General features: G+C 41.8%; 1 protein-coding gene across 1 annotated transcript; it reads left to right on the plus strand.

The window, feature by feature from the left end:
* Positions 1 to 8,909: 8,909 nt before the first annotated feature.
* On the plus strand, positions 8,910 to 13,122 carry LOC117962986 (zona pellucida sperm-binding protein 3-like). Its single transcript, XM_059003476.1, has 9 exons — positions 8,910 to 9,316; positions 9,931 to 10,043; positions 10,273 to 10,376; positions 10,448 to 10,625; positions 10,746 to 10,860; positions 11,007 to 11,098; positions 11,701 to 11,864; positions 12,468 to 12,605; positions 12,954 to 13,122. The coding sequence occupies exons 1-9, from the start codon at positions 8,933 to 8,935 to the stop codon at positions 13,082 to 13,084; spliced, it is 1,419 nt and encodes a 472-aa protein (XP_058859459.1). The 5' UTR covers positions 8,910 to 8,932; the 3' UTR covers positions 13,085 to 13,122.
* Positions 13,123 to 18,304: the final 5,182 nt, after the last annotated feature.

Raw genomic sequence — 18,304 nt, forward strand, 5'->3', positions numbered from 1 at the left:
CCCAGACACTTTGTTGCCCTTTCCCTTCTTCTCAGGTATCACTGGGATGTCTCGCAGCTCTTCCAGTAGCAGGTCGACTTCCACAGGGTCCCAGTCCTCTGAACCAACTTATAAACAGGAGTGAAAAAGAGTGACCCTGAAAGCTAGGCTTTTTATGAGAAAGAGAAAGTCCCAGTGTCATTTAAACACTTGTAAAACACTTTTGTATATTAATTTTATATATAATTTATAATCGTTTTGACAATTTACCATCATTTTACCAGCTGTGCTTTGCCATGCTTGCATATGCTCTACTATGCTTTCACTACACTATGTTGTACATTTTCAGTGGTAACCTCTTATTAAAGCAGATTTTACCAGTGGATCATCCTGGTATAAGAAATCAATTATTGCTGATCATGTTTTTGTTTGTCCTAAAGACAGCATTGTATAGACTAGACTACAGGTCATACACACAGTGATCTAACAACAGACAGGATTGGATCCTTGTATCAGAATGGAGCTGACTAAACTTGTACCACAGTGGGGCACTCTTAAGGAGCTCGAGCTCACAAAGGACCAGTACTTATCCAGCGTGGTAATACACTAAATATATTCATATTCAGTAAGGGCACATTTCTAACCATTAACCCGGATATGAGTATTTTGTTTGGGACTCTTCTGCCTGGCAGGTCATGTCAGAAGCTGACTCTGTAAGAAGACATTCTTAAAACCAGAAGAGCTCATCTACTGCATGAAGAAGCATATAGAAGAAGCGCATTATTTTCACCTTTGAATGAATATACAATGTATCCCTATTGACTTACTGTGCAGCAGGAGGCAGCCTTGACCTCAGGAGCTGCAGCAACTCCTTTCATCTTCTTCTCTGTTTTCGGACATCGTCCCTCATGCGACATCTGGAAAAACACAGAAGACACAAGATCAGTTTAACAGTCTTGAGTTTTATGCATGCACAATTATTTACTCTCTCCAAACAGATTATTAAATGTCTTTATTTAACTCATAAGTGAATGTTATGTAAATAGGGCTGTATGTTACAAAGCAAATGACTTTAACTCAATATTTGCGTCTGATATTTATTTATTTATTTCATATATAGCGCCTTTCATACCAAAGTATCACAAGGCACTGTACATAAATACATAAAAATACAATAAAATACAAAATATACAAATAATAATAATAATAATAATAAACTAATCATTAAAAGCTAGCAATTATGTTGCATTAAAACCAGTAAGATAAAAATGCCATTTTATAAAAATGTGTTTTAAGTTTAGACTTAAAACTACCCACAGACCTAGCTTCCCTAACACATGGAGGAAGAGCAATCCATAGTTTAGGGGCTTTAAAAGAAAAAGCCCTGCCTCCCGTATTGATTTTATTGACCCTGGGAACAACGAGCAGCCCCGCTTCCTGTGATCTAAGAGTGTGATTTGGGAGATACACGGTCAGAATCTCATCAAGCAGCTTCTTCAAGGATCCCAGGGTGTCAGATTCAACAACATTACTGGGGAGTTGGTTCCAGACCCTCACAATTCTCTGTGTAAAAAAGTGCCTCCTATTTTCTGTTCTGAATGCCCCTTTATCTAATCTCCATGTGTGACCCCTGGTCCTTGTTTCTTTTTGCAGGTCGAAAAAGTCCCCTGGGTCGACATTGTCAATACCTTTCAGGATTCTGAAAAAGAAAAAGCCCTACCTCCCGTATTGATTTTATTGACCCTAGGAACAATGAGCAGCCCCACTTCCTGTGATCTAAGAGTGTGATTTGGGAGATACGCGGTCAGTAGCTCCTGCAGATAGCTAGCTCAATAATAAGATTTTAAAAATCAATTCTATATTGTACAGGGAGACAGTGCAAGGAAGCTAAAATGGGGGTGATATGATCATATTTTGTGGCTTTAATCAAAATTCTAGCAGCGGTATTCTAAACAAGCTGTAGGCGGGACACCACACGTTTTGGGATGCCAGAGAGGAGTGCATTACAGTAATCAATTCTTGAAGAAATAAAGGCATGTGTTAGTCTCTCAGCATCAGATAATAGGTCTCAGTTTGGCTATGTTTCTCAAGTGATAGAAAGATATTTTAGAAACTTCCCTAATATGAGACTCAAATGATAAAACAGGATCAAAGAGAACCACAACATTTTTCATTTCAGTTTTAGGATTTGATAAAAGACTGCTAGGGTCAAACTATATTGTGAGAAGTGTCACGAAATCCGCGTGGTCAGATTTCTTTACGTACTCTTTTTATTTGCTCAGCATACACTCCTATCTCAGGGGAGATGTTAGGAGGACAGAGATGTTATTACTCCTAGTGGGATATAGTTCGTGCTCTGGACCCGCAGTATACCCAGATGACTAATATAGAACTCAAGAAATTGACAGACTCGTGTATTTAAAGTTTTTTACGAATCGGAGTATGATCAGTACTCGTTCGGTTTATTAACGGTTAAATACTGGATAGAGTAGCTACAGGCTATGTCGTATCCCCAGCTGAAAGACACACTGGGCAGTCCAGTGTCTTAACAGATATCAACGTTAACACTTTAATACATGTATATATGTGTTAATCAAGGCCGACAAGCAGGCCAAGAACACGTCACCTAAAGTACCCAATGGTCTATTTCAGCACATTCAACAAAACTCTCTCTTATTTCTAAAACATAGCGTGAGTCCCTTATGGCAATACATGCAATACATGTGAGATAAAATAATAATAATAATTGCTTAATGCTTACCCTTTAATATAAATCGTAAAAGGATATGGCTGTCTTCACCAGGCAAATGAAACTGAATTCAATCAGCTCAATTGTGTAGGTTTGCAAAAGATGGACCACCTTGCCCTGTCTGGGATGAGTGTGGTACTCCATTGATATTACTCTGGAGTTTTATAGGTTTTTCGTCTCATTGGAATACATGGGACGCCTCAATTAAATCCAATCATTAATCAGGTGGGACAGTTCTTATCCATTTTACAAATAATAGTTTTCAAAAGATCCGGACTAACTTTTCAGGTGTCATGGACTTCAATAAATTCAAAACTTCACGTTTGTTTCAACTCTTATGATCTCCTTTCTTTGCTTTCCTCCGAGCCCCTCCTTTATCTGAAAAGCTAAGTGATCCAAGGTTCCCAGGATCTTGGTTTATAATATAAAAACACTACTGCATGCAAAACACTAATTTTATATGTGTTATATATGAGAGCTGTTCTTAATATGTGACATCATCTTCTAAGTGATTATATTATGGTAAATTAAAGGTATGTGTTTCTTTTAACTTCATATTGTTTCATCATTTTGTTAATGAGTCAGTTTTGATTCCATATACCATTGTCTAACAGAGTGTTTGACACAAGTTTGTCTCATACAATATTCAAGTCATTTAGTTTCACTAAGTTTAAGTGGTAATAGTTTTCATTACAATTATTTATCCATTAAGAGATGCACTGACCAGGCTCTGACCTGTACCTCTCTGAGAATATGTTACTGCTAGCAGTTTCCACAGTCTCTTGTTTTTTCCAAGGTCAAAGTCTGTGCAAAGCACTTTATTAGATATATGACCTGTCCATTAAGCCATGAGTTGTGCATATTATTTCAAGACATTTACTTATCAGTACTAAACCACTAACTCCATCTCTATGAGGCTTGCAGCTCTGCTGAAGTGGAACCCAAGGACATGCCCTGGTTTCACTGTAGCAGTTTCAAATCACCACATTATAAGGAATCCATCTACCATCATTAGACAATAGTATAGTGGATTAATAACAAGGTACATTATAGTATATTATTACAAACTTAACACAAAAACATAACACAACACCTTTTAACTTCTATACTTCAATGGATATCATAATGTCTAGAAGTCTTATTGTTCAATAGAAAGAAGAATAAACTTGTACCATTTTCCCATTTAAGTAAATCGAATACTGCTCCAGGTTTTAATCTTCTTATCACTACAGCAAAGTCGTGAACAAGCAATAATACTTGTCAGTTTTAAATAATATGTTTTCTCATTATAGCAAATACTTAAAACATATTATTAATCTTATGAAATAACTGTTATGAACTATAAACAGTGTCAATTAGCACTGAACCTGTTTCATTATAAGATAATCTTTCAATTAATTTACCTCTGTTTATCAATTGCTATAATATTATTTTGGTGAATCCCTCTTAGGATTTAAATCCAAATATAGGCCAGTATAACTGCATTCAACTAGGCGTGACCCTTCCCTTTGTTCATACAAAATCCAGCCGAGACAGGATTTTTTCTCAAGACCTCTGGATTGTTAGTTAAACTTTTGGTCATAAAGAGTCTCTTCTTATCTTGTGTTTTTCTTCACATAAATTTGTAGATTAGCCTTTAGCCAGAATGGTGCTTTTTATCAAGCGTCATGCTTTCTGGAGATAAGATATACAAGTGGTAAATCGCTCATTATATATATATTTTAAAAATTCTCAGATTGCTAAATGTTTAATTAGAACCATATGTAGACTGACCTATTTCATGGAGCAAGAGAGCCACCTACTAGTGGTACAAGGATACTCTTTCTTTATCCTTCCTAATATCTTTGACACTTCATTTTATAATACATTCCATATTTAAAATCGCCTAGTACATGTTCAGCATATCCATATGTTCTCAGCAGGATTCAGCTTCTGTACCAGGTTTCGCTCTTAGTTGTTTCCACAAGAAGTCCCTTGATCCAATGTTTCTCCATCACAGGTGTGGATTTCCATGGCCTGACTTCATTCCTATAAGATACTTGGACACGTTTAGCTGTAAATATTATTTCTATATATTTCCTTTTGTTCGCACAGAGTCACTTTGCGAGGTACGCCTTCCATCCAGAACACTGAAGGAGGCCAAAACTCACTGTTATTCATATTTTCTGGTATCCAATTACTGTTCTGCCTCACATCATCAGTAGCAAACTTAACATAACTGAATCTGTTTCATTTGATGAACCATTTACTGTAGCTTACTGAGATCCTCCATGCAATGGAGTCTAATGTTTTACTATATGGAATAACTAGTTCAGCGTCACCTGCGACAGAAGTGTTGAATTTAAATCAAGGGAAGTAATGTTAAAACTTTACAATGCATTAGTAAGACCTCACCTAGAATATTGTGTTCAGTTCTGGTCACCTTGTTACAAAAAGAATATTGCTGAAGTAGAAAGAGTGCAAAAAAGAGCAACCAGAATTATCTCTTTATCTAATCTCCATTTGTGACCCCTGGTCCTTGTTTCTTTTTCTAGGTCAAAAAAAGTCCCCTGGGTCGACATTGTCTATACCTTTTAGGATTCTGAATGCTTGAATCAGATCACTGCGTAGTCCTCTTTGTTCAAGACTGAATAGATTCAATTATTTTAGGGTGTCTGCATACGACATGCCTTTTAGACATGGGAGAATTCTGGTTGCTCTTCTTTGCACTCTTTCTAGAGCAGCAATATCCTTTTTGTAACGAGGTGACCAGGACAATTACTTATAGGAGTTATCTAGAACAGTCTTGTGCTGTCATTTTATTCCACCAATAGCATCATGGAACAGCAACATAAAGCAATGATGTCACTGCAAAGTTCAACCAGTTAGATGTCAGTATCCTAAAAGTGGGTAAGTATTATCAAGTATTACCCCTGCTTTGTGAGGTCCATGTATTTCACTCACAGCATGGTACAGTGACATCACATGTCACTGTGAATAAAGCAGACTGTTTAAAATGACTATATATTTTTGTATGACGTTTTTTAAACACATAGCCTTGACTTCTCATAAATGTATACAAAGATTCACTACATCACATACCACAGTACTTAAGAATTGTGTGGTTCCTCATATTATTTAACATCACTCATAGACTTTTATAATTTAATATGTAACTGGTCTTGATCAGAGAGCTAAAGATTATTGTGAAAATGAATCCCTACCTTGTATTCCAGAAGAGCAGAACCAGACTTCAGCTCAAAAGATTCAGGAATGCAAGCAATCCGCAATGACTAGATTCACTTTCTTTAAGATGTCTTTTTTGCCTTTAATAAACTGTCACAAACAGGTTCAAATTGTCCAAATCAACCAGCATTAATAAATAAAGAAATAGATGAAACCTAAATTTAGTCTGGAATTCTAATAGTCATTAACTGTCGAAATGTATTATGTTTATCTCTTATCCCACACCAATTCAATACTTTTAAAAAAAATAATAATAAATGCCCTTTTTTTTTTTTTTTTTTTTAAAGAGTTGGATTATTAAAGCAAAAAAGACAAACAGATACTTTCTTCCGGATCCAAACGAAATTCAGTGCAGGTGGTCTTCCAAAAACTGTCCGAAAACCAATTCTATGCCAGATCTAACAAGATTTAGAAAGAAGTTTTTTTTTTTGTTTGTTAAAGAAAATTTTAACTGCAAAAATACGTCCCTCTTCCGATAAACTCTCAACAAGACTAAACTGCCACCCACCTTACAGCACACGTGACCCCCACAAAAATGTAACGTCACAAACACCAGCCTGACGTCCCCCGTTTCCCTGGTTACGGTGTACAGTCCTGGCTACCTGCTCAGTTTGCATCCCCAGAGTTTTACACATCGCCTCTTCCCTAACTTGAGAAAATACTTTTAGTTCTGACACGTTTTAAAGCAGCATATTGTTCCAGAGCAGACGCGTTCGGTAGCATTTAAACACGGCATCGGAGAGTTTCTGAATCCGGACCTGCATACAACCCGTCCGTGTCACAGCTCCTCAATGTCTCCTACTTGAATTACATGCACTTTTCATTTGAAATGAGCACAATATCGTTTCTGCACCTTCTTAATCCGGGCTCCATTCAATAACCAATGTCTTTTCATCAGAGAGTATATGAGCTATCCGCCGTCCTGGCCGTTTCGCAATGTGAACAAACATTAGGAATAATGCAGGAATCAATCTCTCTCTCTCTCTCTCTCTCTCTCTCTCTCTCTCTCTCTCTCTCTCTCTCTCTCTCTCTCTCTCTCTCTCTCTCTCTCTCTCTCTCTCTCTCTCTCTCTCTCTCTCTCTCTCTCTCTCTCTCTCTCTCTCTCTCTCTCTCTCTCTCTCTCTCTCATATCAAATGAAACGTATCAGTTATATCTGAGCATCAAATGAAACGTATCACTTCTATTTGGATAAAATTCAATGACAAACTCTGTTTTAGAGCAGGTGCAGTGAATTTTTATTGTGTTGATTAACAATTGACATCCCGAAGATGCTGTAAAATGATCTGTCGATCTTGGGCAGGTGTTGGGACTCTTGATCTCCCAGTTCGTGGCCTGTCATTGACAGAGTGTGTCTGGTTATACCGTCTCGCCAGGTTTGAAATTGCTGGCTGCGAGCACCGAAGACGGCGAGTCACAGTACGCTTCCCTAATCCAGCCTCCAACATGCCGATTGCACGAAGGCGCTGCTCTTTTTCTGTGATTTTCTTTATTGCTTTTATTCAAGCTTGCAATTCAACAGCTGAAATCACTCCATATCCAGCGTCCAATCAACTGTCTCACTAATTAGGTGATTAAGTGAATATGCTTCAGTCATAGTCACTCAAGCGTGTCATGGTCGAGTGATTTTTTTTTCGAAAATGAATGTGTTATAACAGTGATAAGTTTATTTTGATGCTACAATATATATATATATATATATATATATATATATATATATATATATATATATATATATATATATATATTAGTAATCTTGGATCTCGCAGGCAGGCGCATCACACAAAGCAAGGCAATCCACACACAAATGGAGGGCGGGCGCAAACCTGGGATCTCTCGCACTGAAGCATAGCGCCGATATCGCTGTACAAAAGAGCCGGCTCCCTTGCAAGGAGCGTATACGTCACCTACCAGCATAATACAGACATAAAACAAGCAATGAGAACTAACACACTCAGTGCACAGTCCAGGCCACGCCCCCCTGATAACACAAGCAATGAGAACTAACACACTCAGTGCACAGTCCAGGCCACGCCCCCCTGATATCACAAACAATGAGAACTAACACACTCAGTGCACAGTCCAGGCCACGCCCCCTGATAACACAAGCAATGAGAACTAACACACTCAGTGCACAGTCCAGGCCACGCCCCCTGATAACACAAGCAATGAGAACTAACACACTCAGTGCACAGTCCAGGCCACGCCCCCCTGATAACACAAGCAATGAGAACTAACACACTCAGAGCACAGTCCAGGCCACGCCCCCCTGATAACACAAGCAATGAAAACTAACACACTCAGTGCACAGTCCAGGCCACGCCCCCCTGATAACACAAGCAATGAAAACTAACACACTCAGTGCATAGTCAAGGCCACGCCCCCCTGATAACACAAGTAATGGGAACTAACACACTCAGTGCACAGTCCAGGCCACGCCCCCCTGATTGTTTTGCAAACTCCTATTTTCAATACATGTTTCATAGCTTACATGACAAAACCGAGTGTCACCAAGTAGATAATATAGAGTCCATGTAAGAAAGGTTCTTAGAAGCACCTAAAAAGGTCTCCCCACAGCGGCAAAGCAAGGTTCTAACGAGAGCCTTTACTTCTAGAGTGTAGGCATCATTCAAAGAAAGGTGGAGGATCCTGCTCGCTATGTTTTGGAAAAAAAAAAAAAAATCCATGTAGGCTATCCAGTTGAATTAATCAGAATTGTAATTGGATTATCTTTTCCAAGTCATGTAAACACAGAAAAGTGTCGTTTTCACAAAACCAATTTGCTGATTCAGTTCCCGAATATGCCCTACATTCGTTTTCTAAAGACTTGATTTCATGTAACCGAATGCGTGTCCGTGTATAATTGTTTAATTACCCAGCCAGGTTTAACACGTTAATTAATTCCGGGGAGTATAAAGGTGCTTGCTACGCGCTTATCGGTATGCAGCTGCAGTGTTTGATTCTCAACTGAAAAGTTTACAATGGGGACGCGCGGTGTTCAGACAGCGCTTTCACTCGCTTTGATGTTACTTGTGCAGCTCCACGGAGCGTTTGGATGGATCTGGTCGGATCAGCCGGTTTATAACCCAGTGCTGTTTACCGCGCCGAGAGCGGTATTTCAGCCGATGTCCACCCCTCTCTCCGTGCAGAGAGCTGACCTGTCGCTGTTGAATTCGGTCACCCTGGACTGCAGGAAAGACGCCATGGTCGTGACGGTGAACCGGGACTTGTTTGGGATCGGCTACCTGGTGAACAGCGCCGACTTGAGCGTGGGGTCCGCGGGCTGCTCGGCCACCTCCTCCGACAGCGTCGCCAACACGGTTTTGTTCAGCATTCAGCTCCAGGACTGCGGCAGCACTTTCCAGGTAACCCTGCGTGTCGATCGCATTTGTAACTGCGGTAACTAATAGTGAACTGATAAGTGGGTAGCCCAGCTTATTGCTTGCACTTCACTGTGAAGGTCTCGCATACAGTAGTGCGCACATTTATTACATTAACTCGAGACTTGTCATGTGTGTTCTGCTGTGTATATACTTGCATGCATGAACACCTCGGTCTGTGGATTTCAAGTTTTGGTCCCTAATCTTTTAGGCGCTGGTATGTGACAGTGTTGGACTGCTTTGTGCATTAATTGGGCATCTTGAACAACTTCTGAAGTCATGCATTAATATTTCTGTGGTTCTTTCTCATTAAGCTAACTGCTTGTGTGGCCTATTGTCAATTTAAATTCCTAATTGACCTCTTGACACTTCTCCTCCAAGATTTTGCAGTGAGGTGCATGAAATGGGGGTTCACAGTTTACTGACCGGTTGGAGCTTGTCGTCCAAGTTCTCGGTTTCCTTGTGACATTCAAGTGTATCAAACTGCTTGAACAAGCGCTCAATTCCTTGTGTGCCTTAAAGTGTTAAAGCACAAGACCACTTCACATTTTATTTAATAATCAAGAATTGAAGGATCACTTTTCAACTTCTCTCCCTAGGTATTCCCAGACTTCCTGAGCTACACAAACCATCTCTATTACAAGCCTGCCAGCGTTGGCATCATCACCAGGGTTAATATGGCTGATATTCTCCTTGAATGCAGATACCCGAGGTACTGTACCAAGCAAACGGGGACCTGAGGGGCCGTATCTGAACTTCACACTAAATCACTTTGCTGCTGGTCACTCGTTTGTACCAGGGTTCTCAAGTCTCTGCTGCTGTAATATAAGATTTGGCCTCAATTCTATTGAAGACAACATTTCTTGTATTCCTGTGTCATCTTAAATAGGATGCCAGTGATGCATGATATCACTTACAAGGATGTGGTTTTTATTTTTCAGAAGGTGGAATGTCAGCAGCAGCCCCATAAAACCAACCTGGGTGCCCTTCACTTCAACAGCCTCTACAGAGCAAATCCTGGACTTCTCCTTGCTGCTCATGAATGGTATGAAGGAAAGGGTTGGGTATGGGGGGTGTTTATTTAATGCTGGTCTGACTCATTGCTTCCTGTTCCAGATAACTGGAGTGGTCCCAGAGTCTCCAATGTCATCTACCTGGGTGACATCCTTCACGTTGAGGCTTCTGTTGCCGTCGACAACCATGTGCCGCTACGGCTCTACGTCGACAGCTGCATCGCGACCCTGAGCAACAACAAGGACTCTGAGCCCAGATATGCTGTCGTGGACAAGCTTGGGTGAGAACTGGAGTTACTTCAAACACACTGGCTCGTGCTGCACTCTGCTTTATCGAACCTGTTTCAATGCTGTGTTGGCGGTGTAACCCTCTCCTGATGCTTGTCTCCTGTCTTGCCCAGCTGCCTGATGGATAGCAAGTCTCCAGACTCCTCCTCTTCATTCACTAGACCTGTTCTGAACAAGCTGCGCTTTGACATCGCTGCTTTCAAGTTCCAGGGGGATTCCAGGAGCATGGTAAGGCTTGGCTAGACCTGGGTCCATCACTAACTTTGTCTTGTCAAAGTGTACTTTTAATGACCCCTGTGCTTTCCTGGTGCATTGATTTGCTGTATGGTGTGTTTAACTGCATTCCCATTGTGACTCCTTCCCCCTTGTTTCAGATCTACATGACTTGCACACTGAGAGCAGTCAATGCTGACAAACCAGCTGATGCCTCCAACAAGGCCTGCTCCTACCAGAAGCAATCCTACAGGTAAGCTCTTGCAGTGCAGGAGTGATCAGTTCCTCCTTGCTGAACAGATTTCTTAATCTGGACCCTGTCCCCTTCCACCATGCTATTGTTTGTGATTGGCTCTCGGACCGTGGTCTAGGTTAAGCACAATCCCAGATCAATCCTGATGAGCATGTGTGGGATGAACTTTACCACTGCAATCATGGCAGCCTACCTCTGTGGCCCAGTTGCAGCTGTCCTCGGCAAGTACAAGCGCTGCAAGACTCCTGATGTCTTGTGGAGCCTTGGCCTGGAATCAGAATTGCTGTCTTGGTGGTCAGAAGGGTTTTGGCTTTATTTTTCCCTCCTCCACGGTCTGCTTTTAAGAAGCAGGGTTGTTCATGTCCCTTTCCCTGCCCATGCCTCTGCTAGAACCTGTGTGAACACTTGCATTTATTGGCTTCCTACCGACCTCTTCATAGCAAGTTTGATATCCTCTTGCAGAAATACTTGCTCCTCCCTATGTGCACTGGTTGAAGGTACTGATTTTAGGGGCGGTTGTGTAGATCTCGGTGGCTCTGCACAGTCCTTGTATCCTAGCTGTCTGTGATCCTGCCCCCTCATGCCATGCCTCCCTCTTTCAGGTGGGTCTCTGAGGACGGCTCCTCTGCAGTGTGTGGGTGCTGTGACGCTGGCTCCTGCTCTGGGACACCCCGGTTCCTCACAGGCCCTCTTCCTCCTGCCGAGATCAACCAGCCCAACTGGAGCGGAAAATGGCTGCAGAAGAGAGCTGCTCCTCTTGATCCAGGTACTGTCTGAACACCCAGCCTGGGCGAGGCCTTTTCGGAGGACTGGAACTCTAACCAAGCTGTATAAATACTGCAACGCTTGTACTTGGCAAATCCAATTAATTTGGTGTTAATCCTTTGCTGCCAGTGTACAATATGATGGACAAACCTGCCATTAAATGGGTATGGGAACTCGGAGGGGAGGGGGGGGCATTTGGAGTTCTAACCAATGGTTCAAAATCCTTTTGTTGCCATTGTAATATTTAATGGATGACCTTTGCAGTAGGTCGATTGGATAGAACATTGGTGTGAGTTTAAACATATGAAGTGATTGGGTACCAGGAAGCAGCAACACCTTGTGTTCCACAGCTGCATGTGCAAATCTTGCAATGATACTCTCTATTCAATGGAAGAAAAATGGGGACCAGTAACTTTCTAGTGCTAAAGCATTTCTAACCTCATTTTGCCTTCCTTTTTCAGTGGAGAGTTTGACCATGTGTGCTCCCCTTCAATGGAGTTGCATTGTGGCGTAGCTCAATCGCCAGTGCATTACTTTGCTTCAATGACACTAACCTTGCCCTCCTGTCTTTCTCCCCCCCCCCCCCCCCCCCCCCTCTGTGTAGCTGGCCAGGACCCCCAAGTGCATGTAAAGGAGATCACCATCGGCCCCCTGACCGTGGTTCATGTAGTCCGAGACCATGCTGTCGTGCTCAGTAAGGAGTCCCTGTACCACCCCCTGCAGCTTGTGGAAGAAGTGCAGGGTAAGTGCCGCTCTCCATGCTACTGAGCTCTGAACCAGCTTGCTGTCAATGGAGGGTTACTCTGCTTTATCGAATCTCAAGAGTGTAACTGTTTGTCATTTAAAATGAAAGACTGTTTAATATGTGTCTGCATTGTCCTCTACTGTTCCATCACTCCTGTAAGCATGTTGGACTCTGTGCTTTTAGCAGTACAGGGAAACTGCGCCTTGAATGACTTTTGCTATAGCTGGTTCAACATTGGACCACAATATCCTCCATTCCCAATGTAAACCCCTACTCCTGAGTCTTCAATGGGTGTAGCTTCCCTCCCGTGTTGTCCTGTTAACCCCTCTGTCTCTCCCATCTCAGACTCTGGCTCCTCTGTCCCTGTGCTGGCAGTCTCTGCTGTGGCTCTGGCTCTCTCCTGTGCTGTCCTGTTGGCTGTGTTCCTGAAGAGGCGCTCCCTGTCTAGTGACAAACTGCTCGCTGTGTCTTCCTAATGTGTTTTGAAGAATTAATAAAAGCCTTGTTGAGCTAATGGAGTTGCTCAGTGGTCTTGTGTTCAAGGGGTTTTTATCGGAGGTGTGTTGCTCAATATCTATGCTTGGTAAAGATCTATGTCCTTTAACCCAAGGTATCGTCTCTTGTATAGTGAGACATGCAATGTGCTTCTCCCAGGGTTAGTTTGGTTTTACAAGGGTGATGCAAGTAGTGATAGACTTGAATGCTGTAGTCCAGGATTGTGAAGTTTTACAGGTGTGTGAGGAGGTGCTGGAAGGTGGTCAGGGACTGAGTAGTCCTTATCCATGGGCCAGTTGTTCCACGGTTGAGGGGCCACGGTGAAGGAGCGAGCTCTGGCAATGGAGCGGGGGTACAGCTAATCTGCCCGTGTAGGGAGAAATAGCCTAGAGATAAGAGGCAGCAGAAACATCAAAATGGTGATAGGAGAGTACAAGAGTTTCATGTTCTGTAACAACTTGCAATTCTAGGTTGTAACCCTCCCTTGTAGCTGCACTCCTTACAACGATCCACTTCAGTTCTTGTTTCTTCCCCAGCAGGAGGGGGTAACTGAATATTCAACTGGCATATTAAATTGCACGCAGACTACAAAGTGCTGTAACTTAAATACAATACTCTATTTGTAATGTCTTTACCTGAAAACAACAATTTTAATTTATCGTATCTGACGTAATCTCCATTCTTGGTGCTGAAAAGCAATCCTATTACTTGTCTTAAACTGCACTCTACATGTTGAGATGAAGTGGTTGCCTTGGCTTCATCCGCTGTTCAGACTTGTGATTGTGCCTTATACAGGCAGAGTGTGTTAAAGGCAGCCCTACAGACACATGTGGCCAAGGAAAATGAATCCAGCGCTGCAGTAGACTATCGCAAAGTGTTGCAGCCAAATCCAGTTTGTTTTAAAATGAAGAGACAGTCTGAGGGGTAATCAAAGTATTAAACACCAATTGTGGCTTTCACCATTCGCTTCCTTTCCTTTGATCCATAACCCCTTCAGTAACTGTGTGTAGATGTACCGTATTCTAAACCAGATAAGAATCTTATGTTTCCTTCACAGTTCTAGCAGGGCAACTTGCTATACTCCATAAAGCTCACAGAAGCTGTTTGAAATATTCTAAACTGAAAAAACCTTCTGGATTTGCTTTGAATGTTCCTTCATCTTCATGATGTAGTTTCTGTTAGGAAATGTACTAACCAACTGTGGGACCTCCCAGAGACAGGTATATTTAACCTGAAATCATGCGAAACACCTTAATTGCACACAGGTGGACTCCATTCAACTAATGTGACTTCGAAAGACAATTGGTTGCACCAGAGCATATTTAGGTGTGTCATAGCAAAGGGGCTGAATACTTATGCAATCAATTCTCTGTTTTGTATTTGTAATTTAGAACAATTTGTAGATCTTATTTTTCACTTTGACATTATGGACTTTTTTTTGTATTGATCAGTGGCAAAAACTCCTAATTAAATCCATTTTGATTCCATGTTGTAACACAATAAAATGTGGAAAAATCCAAGAGGGGTGAATACTTTTGAGAGCCACTGTATTTGTGCACTGTTTTATTTGTATTGTTTGTGGCGCGGATAAAAGCGCCGCGTATTTGTTAGTTTTGTATTTTTAAAACCTCGTGAGGATGCGTGATCAGCTAGTGATTTATTTAGCTAGCTGACAGTCACGCATCCTTATTAAACTCGTGCAGACGGAGACCATCTCCCGAGTTAATTCATTGATTAATTGTTGCTAATCGGGAGATAGTCACTGTACATAAACCTCCAACTCTCTACCCTCGGGGAGAGTATGGCAAGCAGAGTGGAAAAAACAACTGTTAAGTGTGCTGGTTTTCACCAGCACAATACTTGTGTTTATTTGTTTGGTGCTTGTGCCTTTTTGTTTGGTGTTTTGTGTCACGGGTGGTGTGACCCGAGATAACCTTGACGATAATACCTATATAGCTGACGACTACGCCACCTTGTTTTTAATAAGGCAAGGACCTTTAGTAACCGAATGATAATTATACTCTCCCGTTCAGGTTCTTTTATCCCCAGGTTCCCACACACACACACACAATGAAACCGTATCGGGTAAAACAAATTATATTGTTCTCGACAGGGTACTAAAAACACGGTACAAAAAAAGATCGCTAGACTAAAATCAAAAAAAGGACCACACTAGGGAATGCCAAAAACCGAACAGAAAATAAGTAAAAATCCACAGCACACTAAGGCAATCCCCTCCTGTCGGTCACTGACTCTGAGAAAAACATAAAAACAAGTTCCACATAAAACACCACAGTTACAGATGTAACACAAAGATGGGACAAAACAGAAAGAAATTGTCCGGGGGTAAATCCCATGCTCCTGGGGTCTCCCCCCTCCAACTCGCTTGGTCCGTAATCGGACTTCGTCGCTGGTAGGACAGCCGCTCTCTGCTGGACCTCTCCCGGTTGATCGACCACCACCCCGAAGAACCTGCGACCAGAAAGCGGGGTAAAGAAAAAGGGGCCGTCAGGAACTGTACCACAGGTATGTAAATTGCACCCCGTCCTCAGAGTTCTGGTCACTTCCCTTCGGCCAGTCTTTCACTTCGTGTTTCACTCTTTCCATGCTCCCTGGCGCTCATCCCGTCCCTCCGTCCACCGCTGTCCCCGTTGCACCTGGGAAGGAGGAGTGAAGCAGGAGGAAGCGTCACGAACTGAAACACAGGAAAGTAAATCACTACTTCCACCCAGAAGCTCTGGTCACTTGCCTTCAGCCAGTCTTTCACTTCGCATTTCTCTCCTCTCTCCCACGTTCCTACCACACCCTCGGACCTCGCCTGATCCTCTGTGTACTGCCACCACGCCCGACCTGGAAGCTGGACTGGAAAATCTGGAGGTAAGGTAAGTAACACACCGTAGGCCTCGAATACACACAGAAGGGTGGTACGGGGCCAACCAGCGTAGGCAAGTAGTTTTATTTTTTTTCTGCAATAAAAAAAGACTAGGATTTTGTCCGTCTGTGTAAACGATAACACAAGTAATCCTTTCTTATTTCTTTCAGCGCAGGTAGAATTCAAAATATAACCCCTCTCCGAGATCCGTGGGGAGAAAAGTCCTGGTGTCCAGAAGCTGGGACACCAACCAATAACCTGTATCTTGTTCTAAAAACAGTCCAATAACCAAAGCAAGTGAACAAAACAAAACAGAAAAAATTAGTGTCCAAATTAAATCAACAATAAAGTAACAAAAAAAACCATGAATGTGAATCCCTTTTGTTTTTACTTTGTTTAGATAAGATAGCTATATTGGTTATCACATATAACAGCCACAAATTACAGCCTTCCGTCCTATACTGTCCCGCACCAAAAAGATTAAAAAAAATAATTTTTCCAAACCCGTTGGATCCAATGATTGAAATTCTGGCCAGTTCCCTCAGCAGCATTCCAGCCAGAAGAAAAATAATCTTGCAAACAGTTGATTTCCCAAGATGATTCCTCCAAGGCTACGCACTTCTGCGTGCACGCACTCCTGTAGTCCAGTCCAGTCCAGTCCAGTCCAGTGTTCTGTTTCCTGCCTCCACATCTCTACTTCCTGTCTCAACTCCCTACCTTATATAGTCCCACCTGGAGGGCCATTGGCCGTGGCACTAACCAGACGGGGCTTCCTGTTGCTAGGCAGAACAGCACCCCGTCCATGAATCAGCACAGCAAAAAAAACAGCAGGGGTTTAAGACGAGCAGATTCCACACAATTTAAAATATACAAAATAAACACCCAGGAACCCATTAAAATTTGTCACTTGTGACGCTCTGTTTAAGTGTTTTGTTTTTGTTTTACTATTTAATAAAAGAAGCTGAACGCCGTAGCATTTGAGCTTTCACCCGCTACTTCCTGAGTCTGTGTTTCTGCTCTGATGTCATCACTGAAGGCATCCTGTCACACGGTTACAGACTTTCTTTACAAATTAATTGATCTGAAGTTCACAATGATGAGTAGCCAAAAAGCGAAGCACATCTAATGTAGTTTACAAATAAACTGTAGTAGCGGCTCATGTTGCCACACCTTTAGCACAGCACATTAAAGAGTAAGTAGCGGGGTCCAGAACAATGTAGCATTACACGTGCCCACGTTTTGCTACAACTGTTTAAATAATGTACCTGTAATTCTTCTTTTCATTGTTAACATCCTGGCAACTTTTAATATATCAATAACGATCCATGACGTGGTTCGGAACAGAAAAGCCAGAGCACCTGCAGTGATTTAGAGAACAGATCTCAAACCCCAGTGCTCTAGAGCAGACATTTAAAAAAAAAAGCTTTGAAACAAACTTTAAAGTTCTAAGTGTAAAAAGTTGTCCAGATGTTAACAATGAAAAAATAAATTACAGCTACGTTATTTAACAGTTGTAGCATCACGTGGGGACGTATAACGCTATATTTTTTGGAACCCCGCTACTTACTTTTTTCCAGAATAATAGTGCAACAATCATAGTGTGCTGCCTCTATTTGTGTTGTAAATGTATCCTTTTAAGATTAAAGACTTTAATCATGCCCCTCCTAACAGTATTAGGGATAGAGAATCCGACACAGGGGTGTGTGTATTAATAATAATTAACAAATAACAAATAACCCATACACCGATTTAATTCCTTAACAAAATGACGTGATATACAGTATCACTCCTTTAAAGAGTTAGTATTGTAACTCCTGTGTAAAGCTGACAGAAGAGGGCAGTTCTGTGCGTTCTCCATGAGTTCTCCTCTTGTGTCCTTCTCCAGGGGTGTCTCGGGGTCTTGGAGAGAAGAAAAGAGCGCTATGACAGATGCCACTGCTGCAGATAGGGGTCTTCACACCAGCACAGCCTCCAGTGCAGCCCCACAAGCCTCAACACCGAGGAACGTCGCCGGTTCAAATCCATGAGAAGGTCTTGTGGATCGGCTGAATGCCAGTATGAGTTCTCGTGGTCTTCTTGATCATGGAACTAATAGGGCTCCCACTTTCCCTGCAATAAGGGGCAGAAAACAGTGCACAGGGTAAAAAAAAATGTTCCCCCAAGCTAAGAAAACCAGACAAAACCTACTTCATGAGGGCACAGGTCATGCCCCATGTAATGTATAAACATACATTTAAAACATAAAATAATAAGGACTATATAAATGTTCTTTATTATAGTGATCCATGCCTCTCTGGAGTTTAGAATAAGAAATGTACACATTAGGGGA

The sequence above is a fragment of the Acipenser ruthenus genome, chromosome 29 (genome assembly GCF_902713425.1).
Source record: "Acipenser ruthenus chromosome 29, fAciRut3.2 maternal haplotype, whole genome shotgun sequence".
Classification (NCBI taxonomy): Eukaryota; Metazoa; Chordata; class Actinopteri; order Acipenseriformes; family Acipenseridae; genus Acipenser; species Acipenser ruthenus.

Excerpts from the sequence above, each read along its gene's own strand:
- LOC117962986 (XM_059003476.1), top strand. The coding sequence starts at position 8,933 with ATGGGGACGCGCGGTGTTCAGACAGCGCTTTCACTCGCTTTGATGTTA. Across the intron at positions 10,377-10,447 it reads CTCCTTGCTGCTCATGAATG|ATAACTGGAGTGGTCCCAGA; the intron begins GTATGAAGGAAA and ends TTCCTGTTCCAG. Across the intron at positions 10,861-11,006 it reads AGGGGGATTCCAGGAGCATG|ATCTACATGACTTGCACACT; the intron begins GTAAGGCTTGGC and ends CCCTTGTTTCAG.